General features: G+C 48.8%; 1 protein-coding gene across 1 annotated transcript in view; it reads right to left on the bottom strand.

Moving 5' to 3' along the window:
- Positions 1-1,747, bottom strand: part of RUNX3 (RUNX family transcription factor 3) — a 54,044-nt gene extending 52,297 nt beyond the window's left edge. The window contains exon 1 of the mRNA XM_029571118.1: positions 679-1,747. Within this exon, the coding sequence (XP_029426978.1) occupies positions 679-966 (288 nt within the window). The 5' untranslated portion in view covers positions 967-1,747. The remainder of the gene's footprint in view (positions 1-678) is intronic.
- Between the last annotated feature and the right edge of the window lie 11,963 nt (positions 1,748-13,710).

Genomic DNA, 13,710 nt, shown 5'->3' with positions numbered 1-13,710 from the left:
TTTCTTTGTGAGAAAAACAAAACCCCAATTCCTATAAAGTACGGGGCATATTACTGTAGCGTGCATCCACAAATCCTTTATAATCTCCCCTTATTTTCCCCAAATTCTTTAAAAGTTATTTTAGAAATATGAAGTCTGGGTTTTTTTGCTTTTGAACCCTGAATCCTGCGCAGCCAGGCCAGCGGAAAGCAAGGTCTAAAAGCTGAATCTAACTTTTTTTTTTCCTTTCGCAATCAGTTTTATTCTGGATTTTAATACCCACTCATTCTGGAAATCATCCGGGCTGGGGAGGATGTCTCGTGTAAAGAGACATCGCAGGAACTTGAGTCGCGGTAATTACCGGTCGGCCGTGCATGCCGCGGAATGAGAGAAAGCTCTTTTCACCTTGGCAGAGAAATGAACTTTTCTCGGGAGTTTCATGTACACGGGGCAGCTTTCTAAATCCCCCCTCTTACTGAGCACGCACATGTTCTGCTTTCTCTTCAAGAGTTAAATTACCACTGCACCAAACAGAAAGCCAGTTATGCACATTTTGGTAAGCTGCGCTCCCGCCAAAGAAAGGGAGCCGACTTTTGGGAGACTTCTCGGGGCCCCTCCCCACCCCCGCGGAGCCTCACTGCGGAAGACTGGGCAGGGAGCGGAGCCCTGCCTTGCCCCCCCTCTCCCCTCCCCGCTTACCTTGAAGGCCACCGGCAGCGTCTTGTTGCACCTCCAGTGCGAAGGCAGCACGGAGCAGAGGAAGTTGGGGCTGTCGGTGCGGACCAGCTCCCCGGCGTGATCGGCCAGCACGTCGACCACGGAGCGCACCTCGGCCCGAGCCCTGCCCGGGGCGGCCCCGCTGTTCTCTCCCATCTTGCCGCAGGGGAAGGAGGTGGACGGAGGGGTGAAGCGCCGGCTGGTGCTCGGGTCTACGGGAATACGCATCACAACAGCGGGGTTAGAGACGGCCGGAAGCGGGGCTCGCATGGATCGGGGCTGGCTCCCAGGTGCACGCGGGGCGGATTCCCGCGGGAGGCGCGAAGCCCATTACCCCGCCGGAGCCTGGAGTCCTGGGGGGGGGGGGGGTGCAGGGAGCCCGGCTCCTCCTTTACAACATTTTCCCGGCTGTCTGTCTGTCTGTGCCCGCACCTAACTCGTCTCAGGGTGCAAACCAAGCAGGGAACTGGATTTGGGGCTGCTGGGTTGTTTGTTTGTTTTTTTTAATGTTTCTTACTATTTTGCTCTCCTTCCCTTAGCTCCGTCCCCCCCTCTGGCAGTTACTTTCGTAAGCAGAGCACAGACTTCCTTTTATCGCCGATCGCTTCCTACTCGTAAGGAAAAGATACTTGTCAGAGCTCAGCAGGCCAGGCAAAAGGAGAAGTTACAGCGCGGGCGCTATCTTAAGGCTTCCTTCCTGGGGCGCTGCAAACTCTCTCACACGCCAGGCTCAACCGCTCCTTTATTCTGCAATTCAGCCTCTTCATCCCTCAAACGAAAAGCTGCAGAGATCCAGGCCCCCCCCCCTTCCCCCCAAGATCAAAGGTCCTCCGAAGTGACCCCGGGGAACCGAAGTCCAGGCATCTCTTCCTGCTCTTATTCCCCCTCCAGGTTCTCCTTTTTCGGTCGCTTGTTCTCATCCAGTGGCTGCAGAAAACTTTTTGTTTGTTGGTTTGTTTGTTTGTTTTGGCTTTTGGCTGTTCTTATGCCAGAAGGAGCTGGAGAGCGTTTGTGCCCGTCCGAAACCTCTGGGGCGCTCTGACAGCAGCAGCAGCACTGGCCGCAGCCCGCAGCTGTCATAGACTATTTTACCCGGGGCAGCCAAAGGGCTGGGCGGGGCCAGCAGGACCGGCAGGCGCTCTGGCCAATAGGAGCACAGAAATGAGGCGGGGGGGCGGAGCCTGCCGGAGGAGCGGGGGGGGGGGGGAGGAGTTGGGGGGACTCCGCCGGACGTCAGCGCCCAGAGGAGCCTATAACTGCGGACTGAAGTTAGCGATCCGGGAGCGCGCTATGGCGGCAGCAACAGCATTTTAACGCGTTAAAGAACGGGAAGCAGGAAAGCAATACTCCACCTTTTTTTTTTTTTTTTTGCTATTATTTATGACTGAATAGTCGGGAAAAAAAAGCAAATTAATAAGTTAAGTTGTAATTCTGCAGTAACCCAAGACTTTTTCACAACACCAAGCCATGCGGCCGATTTCTGTCTCTCCCTAGAAGCCAACTAGTAGTCAACAATTGCTAGCGGGGCTGCGTTTTCCGGAGTGGCACCGCTACTTAGCGCTTCAGGTTGAAATCTGCCGGCTCTAGCCTTGTTTCAGCCAGAAATCTCTGTTACGGTCATTACTCCTGGCCTGTAATGAAAGAAATCCTTTCATTTTATACAAATAAGAAAACACACCTGCCAACTCCATTTCTGAAGCTGATAAAACGATTAATGAACCTGGGCTGTAAATAACCGGATTTAAATATAAGAGTTTTTATTTTACTCTTTGAAGACGTTTGGCAGTCAGGTTATTGTACCTTTCTAATAAATGTAAATTAGCTATATTTCGGATGAAATCGTGTTGTTGGGGAGCGGATGCTATCGAAAGCCACAATGTTCTGAGTTAAATACAAAGCATGAAAGTAGCTTGAATGCCACAATCCTTGGACGTTTTTTTTTTTTAATGTAAAACTGAAACACATGTGGCGGATGGAGATATTTCTGCTTCTAGAAGTAGTATTTATTCAAATTTGTTTGCTTGTTTACTGATCGTTACTGTGCCTTTGTAAGACAGTGCAAAGCATAATTTAAAAAACAGTCTCACTTTTTTTTATTTTTACTTTGTTTGTAGGATTTGACGTGCAATCCTCTTGTCTCCTACTTTTAAGGAGCTGCGTTGTTAAAGTGTGGTTGTTTTTCCCTCACTGCAACATGATGGCCGGTCTGTGAAAGGCGCAACGAATAAAAGCATAAATCGGCCAATAATACGATATATTCCAGACAAGTGCAGAACGAACTATTCTTAAAAAAAACCAAACAAAAACCGCTAGGAATTGTTACCCTTTAACAAGCTTTGTTGTCCTCACGTCGCTTTGGGTTAGACTGGATTTGATTGTTCACAAAATATTGCTCTCTTGCAGCCCCCTGAACGCGTGCGTGCTCCATCCATAGCCCGCTCGCAAAACATGGACCCAAACTGTCAGCGTCTCTCCCTAGCACAGGACGGGGTATGTAGGACCTGCAGTATTTTATCAGGCTGCAGTGTTTCTTCATCCAGGACCCAGTATTCTGTCCTGGGGTAGATGGGCACATTACCGACATATAGGGTATAGCTGACCATATATGAACCTAAACTTTCTCGGGAGAGGTTATGCCTCACCATGGTCCAGTTGGATTAGGAAGTTCGATATGCATTTGGGAGATAAGACGGTAGGAAGATGCTCCCATTTGCATTCAGTACCTGCTCAGGAATGGAAAACAGATACGTTCTAGTCTTTCTAACAGAGCACTGTTAGGGGCTACAATTGATTTATAAATCAAATTCTGTTTACTGCAATTCAATTCAAACTCAAAAAAAACAATTCGACTAGGCTCAAAATTAGTACTGCATGTTTCTGGGGAAGCAAGTAATACCATTTTTTAAAAACCCTTTCCACCAGATTATTATTATTTTTTTTAGCGAGTATGTGTGGGTTTGTGTCATGCAGCAGTACTGGGGGTCCCCTCTGATGGATGCCCATCTGGGTTTTCTACCTACCAACTGCACAGGTTTACAGGGAGAGGTTTGGCAAGGAGGAGGAGGAAATACCTTGGTCCCTTCCCGGGGCTTCGCGCGTGCACTTTTCCGGGCTCTCCCCCGTGCTCCCAGCAGCGCCTGCACTCCCGGCGCCCGACCGCTAGTTGTCGCTGTAGTCACGCTTTTACCGCGCACTTCCGATTTATTCCAGGGGACCAAGAGTCCATCCAGCACAGGAGGAGACCGAAGCTGGCAGCCTCAGTCGATCTGCAGCCCGACTCGGCCCCCAGCAATCCCTGGTCACTGCAACAGAACTGTCCACATTGCCAGTTTTACAAGCCTTAGCACTTTTACCTGTTGCATTGTCAAGTGATGCTGAATCGCACTCGTGCTTTGTTAATGCTCATACCTACTTGATTTAAAAAATATACTTTAGCCTGCCTTATGATTCCTATTCTACGTGAATAAATCATATTTTTTTCTGACTATATATTTGAGGAGAAAAGCGAATCCATAAAAAACAGCAGACTTTTTCTTTTTTCCCCTGAGCATCATGCTCCTTATCTGTGGCTCTCATGCTGTCTGAGGCGCTTTCTGCTCCTCTGGCTCACAAGAGTTCCCTGAAATTAAGCTGCAGATGTGTTTTGTGTGTTGGCTGTAAGGCTCAGTTCTGATTTATATCGTTTCCCCACATTGTTTCATTTGTCCAGAAAATTGGAAATTCCGGAAGAAAGCCAGAGACATTTGATACGGTTGTAGAACATACATTAAACCGGAAAACAAATTACATTTAGGGTTAAGGGACACACAACTTGAACTCTTGCTACCGTGCTCGGTTTTTCATGCATAAAGCAGCGAAGTGAAAGCCGCTCCACTAGATTTCCCCTTGCCAAAACTTAAAACAGAAGAAGAGAACTTAGGAAAAAAAATTGATTGAAAATAGGCAGCATTTGCTATATTAGAGATATAAATATTGTTTCCCTATGTGGTTCTCTCTTCTCCATCAGCTGGGTGCATGAAGCCAGGCAATTTACTTATCAAAGCTCAGTGCTTTATACAATCCCAGTTGTACGGTAAATGCTTGACTGATTGCAAACCAACTAAACATGGCAGGCTCTGTGGGGAGGAGACCGCTGCTGTCTCTCTATGGGACCCCCTGGCTCTGTGGGGAGGAGACCGCTGCTGTCTCTCTATGGGACCCCCTGGCTCTGTGGGGAGGAGACCGCTGCTGTCTCTCTATGGGACCCCCTGGCTCTGTGGGGAGGAGACCGCTGCTGTCTCTCTATGGGACCTTTCCGGGTCGCTCTCTGAAGGGGGGAAGCGTGCGTTTTGGAGGCCTCTGGACCCAGAGCCTGGAGAAACCGCAGGGCAAGCAGGTGCCCGGGAGGAAGGGGACGGGTCGGCCGAAGCTTTATTCCCAGAGCCAACAGAAACCATAAGGAGCATAAAAAAAAAAGCGAAAACCAGCCATTCTCTAGGTTTTCCCTTTTCTTTCAAACTGCATTCAGCCCTTCTCTTTGCATGAACGATGCTGCACGGAACTCCGATTGCATTAGTTATTTGCTTAAAAACAATTATTTCCTCCCGCACGTTCCGTGTGGGAGCTGACAGCGGCTTACAAAAAAAATTCCCTACACAGTTCTCATAAAATGCTAAAAACAAAACGATCGACTAAATAATGCAGCAACATCCAAATAACCGAATAGCGTAGACCCCGTGGAAACTTTGCTAGGCCGAAGAAATACTTTCGCGCTTTCTGCAAAGCTGTTAAGTCGCAGCACAAATGCGTTTGATTCACAATATTTTGTGTGTGTGGTGGGGGAGGGTAACTTTTAAAAACTCAGACATTAAATGAAAATCACTTGAACGAAAAAAAGAGGAATCTGCAATGATTTCCTTAAAATGGTCAAAGTATCTAAAATATTGCTCCCACTGCACTAAATGAACTTTGCCATTCCTAACACGTCCCTAAATGTGACCCTTTCTCCTTTAAATAATAAAAATGTAAATTATACTCTGTCTACCCTCTTGAAATAAATGATCCTACATACAGTACGGAATCATGCTCGGAGGAAATTATATCTTTCAATGCTCGGTTCCTTCCTCCCTCCCACATAAGGAAAACTCGAGAGATATTGCTTTGGGCGAGAGATTGAATCTGAATAAGATTTTGTGTTAAAGGCGAGTAGGTCATTTAAATATACCGCGGCTTGTTACCAATTTCCTGCTATAGGGTTGGGTTTTTTTTGTTTTTTAGCCACACTGTGCAAAAGAAAGCGACAAACTGGCAGAAACCTGTCACCTTCTCTCTATTCGTTTGGCCTTAGAGCTATTCAGCGCTTTAAAACTCTCTTTTTTTTTCCTGTAAAGGTATAGAAGGGATAATGAAAGCACAGAGATTTGTTTCTATATTTAGATATATAAATAGAGATCAGAACCGCAGGTGAATATAAATTATTTAAATAAATAAGGACTCTGGGCTTCTATTTCCTAGCAATTCAATTAGCTTCATAGCCGAAGCTTTCTTAAATCAGCGTTCAAACTTAGCGCACCCCGCATTAAAGGTGCGCATTGCACGCTCAGCACTGAAGGAGCGGTGAAGTTCATTTTTCGCGGTTAATGAATTCTTATTTTACCTTATAACTACATTGATTAGAATATAGTTACTTAGTATGCAACATTTATAAGCCGCCCTGGTCCTTATCAGAAAGAGGGGATGCAAATAAAGATGCCTTCTCCCCGCATGCTTTCGATGATGTGCTGTCTGCTGATAATATTGGTGGCGTGGAGTCGAAAGCAGATTATATTTCCCTGCAGCACCGTGCGGATCCCGTTACAGAGCAGGGAGAGACCTGCAGGCAGTAGGGAAAGTGAGATGAAAGCACGGGGACCGCACTCCAGTTCAGTCGCCAAATAAGCCCGCGGTTTTGGTTTTGTAAAACCGAAAGAGCCTTTACCGAGGGCGAACAAGTAAAACCCCCGCTTTCCTCTAAGGTGCGGGACCTGCAGAGCGCGGAAGAGCCCGTCGGTAGCGCGGGAAACGCTGGAGGCTGCGGAGCCCGTTTGAGCCAGGCTGCCTCTTTATTTTTAAGACAAACGACCGAGAGAATCTGATCTGTGCTTGCCATCCCCCGCGCAAAACCAAAAAAGGGTACCAGAAACGGAAAGGAAGGGGCGCAATCAGTCTGCGCCTTTACCCGGGATGGGGGGTCAGCTTTTCCCCATCACTTGGGGAACTGTTTTGTGCAGCTTCTTTCCCAGTATGACTTTGCTGGAGAGAGTTTATTTTTTTCTGATGGATTTTTTTCGGATGTAACCTGTTTGCCTAGGTGGCCGCTCTTTCGTTATTTGTGACAGGACTGAGCTGAAAACTAAACTCTTATATATTCTGATATTCTTATATATTCTGATATATATTCTGATATATATATATACTCATATATATATATATATATATATATATTTATAAAGAATTAAAACATGGAGAGAAAATCATCTTAAGAACAAATATTGCCAGCTCCCAGGTTTGATTTGGCGTCTGCGAGTTTTACATTCCAGCAGCGGTGAGGATCTAAGTCGGCGCTGGCAGCCGCGCAAGGATTCAATAATCCTAATTACCCGCGCAATTCTCTGCCACGTGCCCGGACCTAGCAGGACCCGGGGCTGGCAACACCATTTCATCATCCGTTTTGTCCTTCCTTGTAACTGGAGGAACAATGCTGGGATTTGCACGGGGTGAAGTGGAGAGAGGAAGATATAATTAGCAAATTACTACCTGCGAAAGGTAATCTGATTGGGTGTCTGGAAATATATGAATTAGTTCTGCGGACGCTTCCTAGATCCGGAGTCTCACTTTCCCCTGGCAGTCACCGGCTATAAATAAATCGCTCCTCACCTTCCCAGCCTCCCCTCATAAACTTACTCCCGGGGTGTAAGATTTGCATAAATACAAAATGAAGAGACGTCGCTAATCGTCCTTCATGTTCGGTGTTTCAAGCACCCAAAGATGGTGAAATAGGTTAAACGAGAGCTGTCTTTAGAAAAAAAAAGGCAAATCTCAGGTCTGGTCTGGCTTTCTCTTCCCCGCCTTACATTTTGTTAACCATTTTAAGAAGTCGCATTATGGAAGAAAATGAATATTTAAAGAAGGAGCGCCCTGGGACGCGTTGTGCTTGCGCAGTCTCTTGTGCGTTATTCCTGCCACTTAAAAAATCAAGAGCTTTGCGTGGGGAAAGACAGGAGAAGCCCCTGGAAAAAAAACCCAGCTTGGCTATACCGCAGCGGCAGGACGTGAGAGCGTTAAAGCGGGGGCAAAAGCAGCGGCTGGGTCTCCTGCAGTCGGAGAAGCGCGGCGGCCTCCTTTGATCTTTGCGGTGGGTTTGGTGGTTTGGCCACTCTGGGGAAGTCACTGGGCCACCGGATGCCTCACTCTGCAGAGCTGCAGGTTGACAGGAAAACCCAAAGAGAGCGGTGCAGGGCTCGGTCCCGGGCGCCTCTGCTTGGCACGCAATCCCGGGGCTGCTGAGCGCAGCAGGAAGGAAGGAGAAGGCCTCGTCAGACCGGAAAATCCCCGGGCACGTTCGGTGCGCGCGCGCGCACTTCCATGGCGGCCAGGGGCCGGCTCCCTCCCGCTCCTTTGTCTCTTGGTTGTTCCTTTGGGGTAAACCCCCTTGTGTCTCACCCCCTGGATCTGCCCCCCTGGGACTGCCTAGCAGGAGCCGGTTTAGTGCTCTCCCAGGGCAGTGGGGGTCGGGACTCCGTCTGCAGAGGCTTCGAGCCAGGCAGCCCCTTCGCCCCTTCCCCACTGGGGCACCAGAAGGTCCCAGTCCTGCTTTCCTTTCTTCTAACGCAAAGCCTCTTGCATTTGTCTGTGGCTTGATTACATTTTAAGCTCCAAGAAGCAGGAACTAATAGCGCTATCAAACGATTAATAATAATAATAATAATTTCTTCTATGAGGAAACTGAAGCGTGGATTGCTCCACCTTTCATCCTGCATAAAGCCTGCCCGGTTGTTACCTGGGCTGCGGTGAAACCTAGATTTTATGTAGGTCCACTTAAGGGAGGCAGGCAAAGCCCACGAAAGCACAAAATCATAGCCGTACAAGTACAGAATCAGGAGTTTGCCTTTGTAAGCATGGAAAGTCACCAGAGGACATTTTGAGCCTTCCCTGCAGATATTTAAATAGGATTAAACTTGGCATATTTAAGTGCTCCATTCTCCCTGATGCAAAGATCTGGTTTTTATCTTTTTTTTTTTTTTGGCATTGCCCTAAAAAAGGAGAACTACAGATCCCAGAATGCTCATCATTACCTTCTAATCTAGCCTCTTTCTTTTCGGTTCCCAATTGTTAAACGCCCTCCCTATGACCAATCGGCACCAGTCCTGAGCAGTGTTTGGCCTCAGCAGGCGGCGAGGCTGCTGAATCAGTCGGATGTATGAATCCTGTCAGCCAGTCCCCATGCAGAGGGTTTCTGAGGGCTGATAGACCTTCACCACATTTGATTCGTTTCAGCCTTTTTGCAAAACAAGACAGCTTGCCCCGATGCCTAGAAATATGACAGTCCTATTTAATGTGGTCACCTCGGGAATGCTGTTATTCATTCCTGCCTGCAATAAAAGCCACATGTATTTATTTAAAAACAACACACACAAAAAAAACCCCTCTTTACACTTGAAAAATCTTTTAGGAAAGGATTTCAATATGTTTGTTTTGTATGCCCAGTGGGGATTTAAAAAACAAAAGAAATTATAAGAACCATAATGAGAATAATAGTTAATTTTCTCTGCACTTGGTTTATCTTGCATGAGAATACTGGCAAAGTATTCAAATAATTAGGAAAAAGCTAATACACAAATATTACAGAAATAAATTGGATAATGTGATATCTTTTTATTGGACTAACTTATTACATTTCTTGCTCCCAAAAGCTAGCTAAGGCTTGTATTGTTTGTCCAATAAAAAGGTAGTTGTTTAAAATTTTATATAAGCCACATATACACAGCCCTGAGCGGTGCACAAATACTAATATTCACAATAAGAACCAAACATGTCGTTTTTAAACATTTGAGGATCTTTCTTTTTACACACTCAAGTGGGCTAACGTGCCAAACACCCTCCAGCTCCATGCCTCATGGGCGCCACTTCTCATCTCCTCCGTCTTTTCAAAGCTGCCGCCCTTCCCGGCTGCTCTGTGGCCACGCCCACGTTTGGTGGCCTAGGCCATCACCTGATGCTGAGGACGCGGCATGTGTAAAGCATGGTCGCCGTCCATTCAAAGCTGATGTGCTATTGGTGGTTTTCTTTTCACCCATATTCTCTGCACCTGCCTGTGGCATCCTCCAGAGACGATGCCAATGGACCTGCCTCAGTCAGTGCATAGCACCATAAGCTCCTGCTTGCTTTAACCCTTAGGGCTATGGCCTGAGCTGGCTGACCACTGACTGGACAGCCTTATTGCCGGAAAGATCAGATCTCCTCTTGCACTCACCACAATCCCGGACTTATTTTGGAAATTCATTTTCTTTGTTACTGCTATGGCCAAGCAAACCACGTGTACCTAGCAGGGCATGAATCATATTAGTAAGAGTACTTTAGTGCACGGCACCCATACAAAATAAGTCGTTTAGTTCATTGGCACAAGTTCAAATTGTGGGTCCCCAAGCAAACATTTCACAGAGGACCCCTGCACCAGATGAGTGGTATCCACCTCTGAGCTGGGAGGGGTTCCCTTCTGATGATCCAGGAGTAGGGGGCATGGGGGAGGGGTCCCCTTTCCTCCTCTCCTTTGATAGGGATGGCTCTGGGGCCAGTTCCATACCATATGTGGCTATCAATGATATTTGTGAATAGGCACCTAAGAGGATAGGGTCCTGCTCAATACTGGCCCCCTGGTAAGATCCACGGAGCACAGACTCTGACTTATATGTACCTGTGCAGCTCTGCCTATGCTTAGTCAGGTTATAGAAATGGTAAATAGTAGATAAGGGCAGCCCCATACACATTGTAGGGGCCTAATGTTCTACAAATTTTCCCCATGACGCAAAATAAGAAAAAAACCTTTAGTACATCGGGTCTTAAGTGAGTAAATAAGCAGATAATCAATATACGATGAATTTCTATACCTTTCTGGGTATATATTCCCTCCTCCTCCTCATGGTCCATTCCTCACCCCACCCCCCCAATGGCTTATTCCTAGGTCCTCTCCCTCCTACCCTCTCCACCAACCCACTACCCAATAGAAGCCCCCTCTTTCTTTCCATCCAGTATTCTGCTCTCTTTCTTTCTCCTCTCTCTCACCCTCCACCCAGCAGCGACCTCCCTCTCCCTCCCTCCCTTCTCTCCACCTATCTTCTGCCCCTCGATCTCCCCCCCCCCCTTTCCTGGGTCAGGCTCTGTATTCTCTGCCTATGATGTGGGTGGTACCTGTGCCCACCAGGTGTGTGGGGGGGGGGGGTGGGGGGGTGAGCAGAGGCCTCAGGGTGGTGCCTGTTCGCAGTTGGGGATTCTCCCTCCCTGTGCCCACCAGGTGTGGGGGGGGGGGGAGTGAGCAGAGGCCTCAGGGTGGTGCCTGTTTGCAGTTGGGGATTCTCCCTCCCTGTGCCCACCAGGTGTGGGGGGGGGGGGGGGTGAGCAGAGGCCTCAGGGTGGTGCCTGCTCGCAGTTGGGGATTCTCCCTCCCTGTGCCCACCAGGTGTGGGGGGGGTGGGGGGGGGGGGGGATGAGCAGAGGCCTCAGGGTGGTGCCTGTTCGCAGTTGGGGATTCTCCCTCCCTGTGCCCACCAGGTGTGGGGGGGTGAGCAGAGGCCTCAGGGTGGTGCCTGCTCGCAGTTGGGGATTCTCCCTCCCTGTGCCCACCAGGTGTGGGGGGTGTGAGCGGAGGGAACCGCCGCACTCGCGTTTCCTTTCCCCGCCTGGGCACCTGTTTCATGACGGACGCTGCCGAGGCTGCCCTGACGTGCGAGGATGCAGCTTTAGAGATGGAACCGAAAACCACAGGGGGATGATCCTATCTGCCGCTAAGCATGAAAACCTGCTCGAGAGAACAGTCATCTTGACATTTCCTTTTCTGGGAGTTTCAACATTATTCAGGCGTCCGCCGCCAGAAATTGCTTATACCATTGACAAGTTACCCCGGGGGGGGGCAGGAGGAGGATTTAGGTCCACTTTTGTACTGGCCACATTGAGGAATGAAAATAGCCCAGTATTCGTTTTTAATCTGGCAGTTTCCTCTTCAGGTCAGTGCTGGGATCTGCCACCACTCATGGTCCTTCAACCGCAACTAACTAGGGGCTCTTCATAGCCCCTCCCCACATGTTTAGCTGAGCCATTGCAGTGTCTGTCCTCGGCCGGAGGGGGTCATGCACCAGGGCTCCACCCAGAGCCCTGCAACCCCGAGGCCTAAATCCAGCCACTAGTTACCCCAATAACTGACTCCCTCCCCTGCACAGCAGCCCCAGCCCCAGACACCCCAGGAGCTCCGGGAAATGTATTTATTTATTTATTTAATTAAATGCTTTTCCATACCGTGGTTAAGCTACAAGCCGTCACAGCGGTTAACACTAAGGATGCTGGTAAAGGCTGGTGGTGCCAGAAGCAGGGTGGGGGGGGGGGCGCATTTCCCTCTCAGCTGGGCGGGTGCCTCTCCCCCCTGCCCCCACTTCAGATTAAAGGTACATGTGCTATTCACAGCCTGCATGCTTTAACCCATTGTATGTTCACTTTTCAGTGAGTAGTTTGCAGCTGCTCCCATGCAAGTCGGCACTTTTTGGGCTGTGCAGGCAAAAAAAAAAAAAAATCACTTTGCTTCATTTTTAAAATGTTTTTGTTCCTTTCATGTTGTTATTTTTCAATTTTGCTTCATTTGAGTGTAACTTTTACAAAATCCCCCCCGACCTGGGGTTGCATCATGCTCCCCACCCTCACAGAGCCACCTTCCACCTCCTTCAAACTCCCCCACCCTCACAGAGCCACCTTCCACCTCCTTCAAACTCCCCCACCTCGTTTACCCGATCTAAAGGGGGCAGGGGCAAACTCCCCTACCCCGCTGGTGCCATACATCAAAAATGGCGCTGCCAGCACCGCCGGCTGCTCCAAAGCCAGCGCCATCTTGAAGAGGGCGAAGCAAGCCCAGGACTGGAGTTCTGTAAAAGTTGGGGGATTAGAATTCCTTTGCTTCATTTTAGCTGCACTAAAACAAAAGAAAGTGAAGGGGAGGGAAGGCAGATCTCAAGGTCACCCAGCAGGGCTACCGAGTGGCCAGACCCGAGTCCCACAGGAAGAGCCCCGGTTTCTGCTACTCCAATGGCTGGGGTAAGGCTGCTGCTGCTGCTGCAAGAGAGAGAGAAAGGTTGGAGAAACAGCGCCCCCTCCCTGCCAGGGCAGCTGCACATGAAGGCTCAGGGCACAAGATCCCAGGCTTGGATCCAGTACCAGAAATAAAACTCTCCCTGGTTCATTTTATGCTGTGCTTTAAGAGATGTGGAAGCCAGCACACGTCTCCAAGGACAGGAGAGGTGGCTTTTTGGCGGGAGTCGAGAACTGAACATTATTTGTGGATATAGGAATTTAGAAATAAATAAATAAAGGCAGTGGCATTTCCAGGCACACGATAGGCTGGGACTTTGGGCTTTCAGGAGCTGTGAGGGGTGATCCAAGCAGAGCAAGGTAAAGGTTGACCTGCCTAAATCCAAAAATCAAGAGTAATAAAAGCGAAGGCGACCGCATCGCACACACACACCCGCCCGAGCAGGGCAAGCATTTGTGAGCGAATCTCTGGTCCTCTGCTGAGGGGCTCCTGTGGGACATCGGATAAGGAATGCCAGGCCCATCTGCACGCTGTCATCTCACTGGACCACGCTTTCACGGATCCTTTGCTGACGTTTCTCAGGAGACACTTTGTGGGCAGACACGAGATGCTTCGCTTGCTTTTGTGAGCGGGCTGCTGAGGACATGGCAAAAAAACCCAACCCAAACCAACATTCTCCTCCCGTCAGGCTTTCCTTCGGCCTGGAC

Source organism: Rhinatrema bivittatum, chromosome 11 (genome assembly GCF_901001135.1).
Source record: "Rhinatrema bivittatum chromosome 11, aRhiBiv1.1, whole genome shotgun sequence".
In the NCBI taxonomy this organism is placed as follows: domain Eukaryota; kingdom Metazoa; phylum Chordata; class Amphibia; order Gymnophiona; family Rhinatrematidae; genus Rhinatrema; species Rhinatrema bivittatum.
This window is presented reverse-complemented; position numbering and strand designations above follow the sequence as displayed.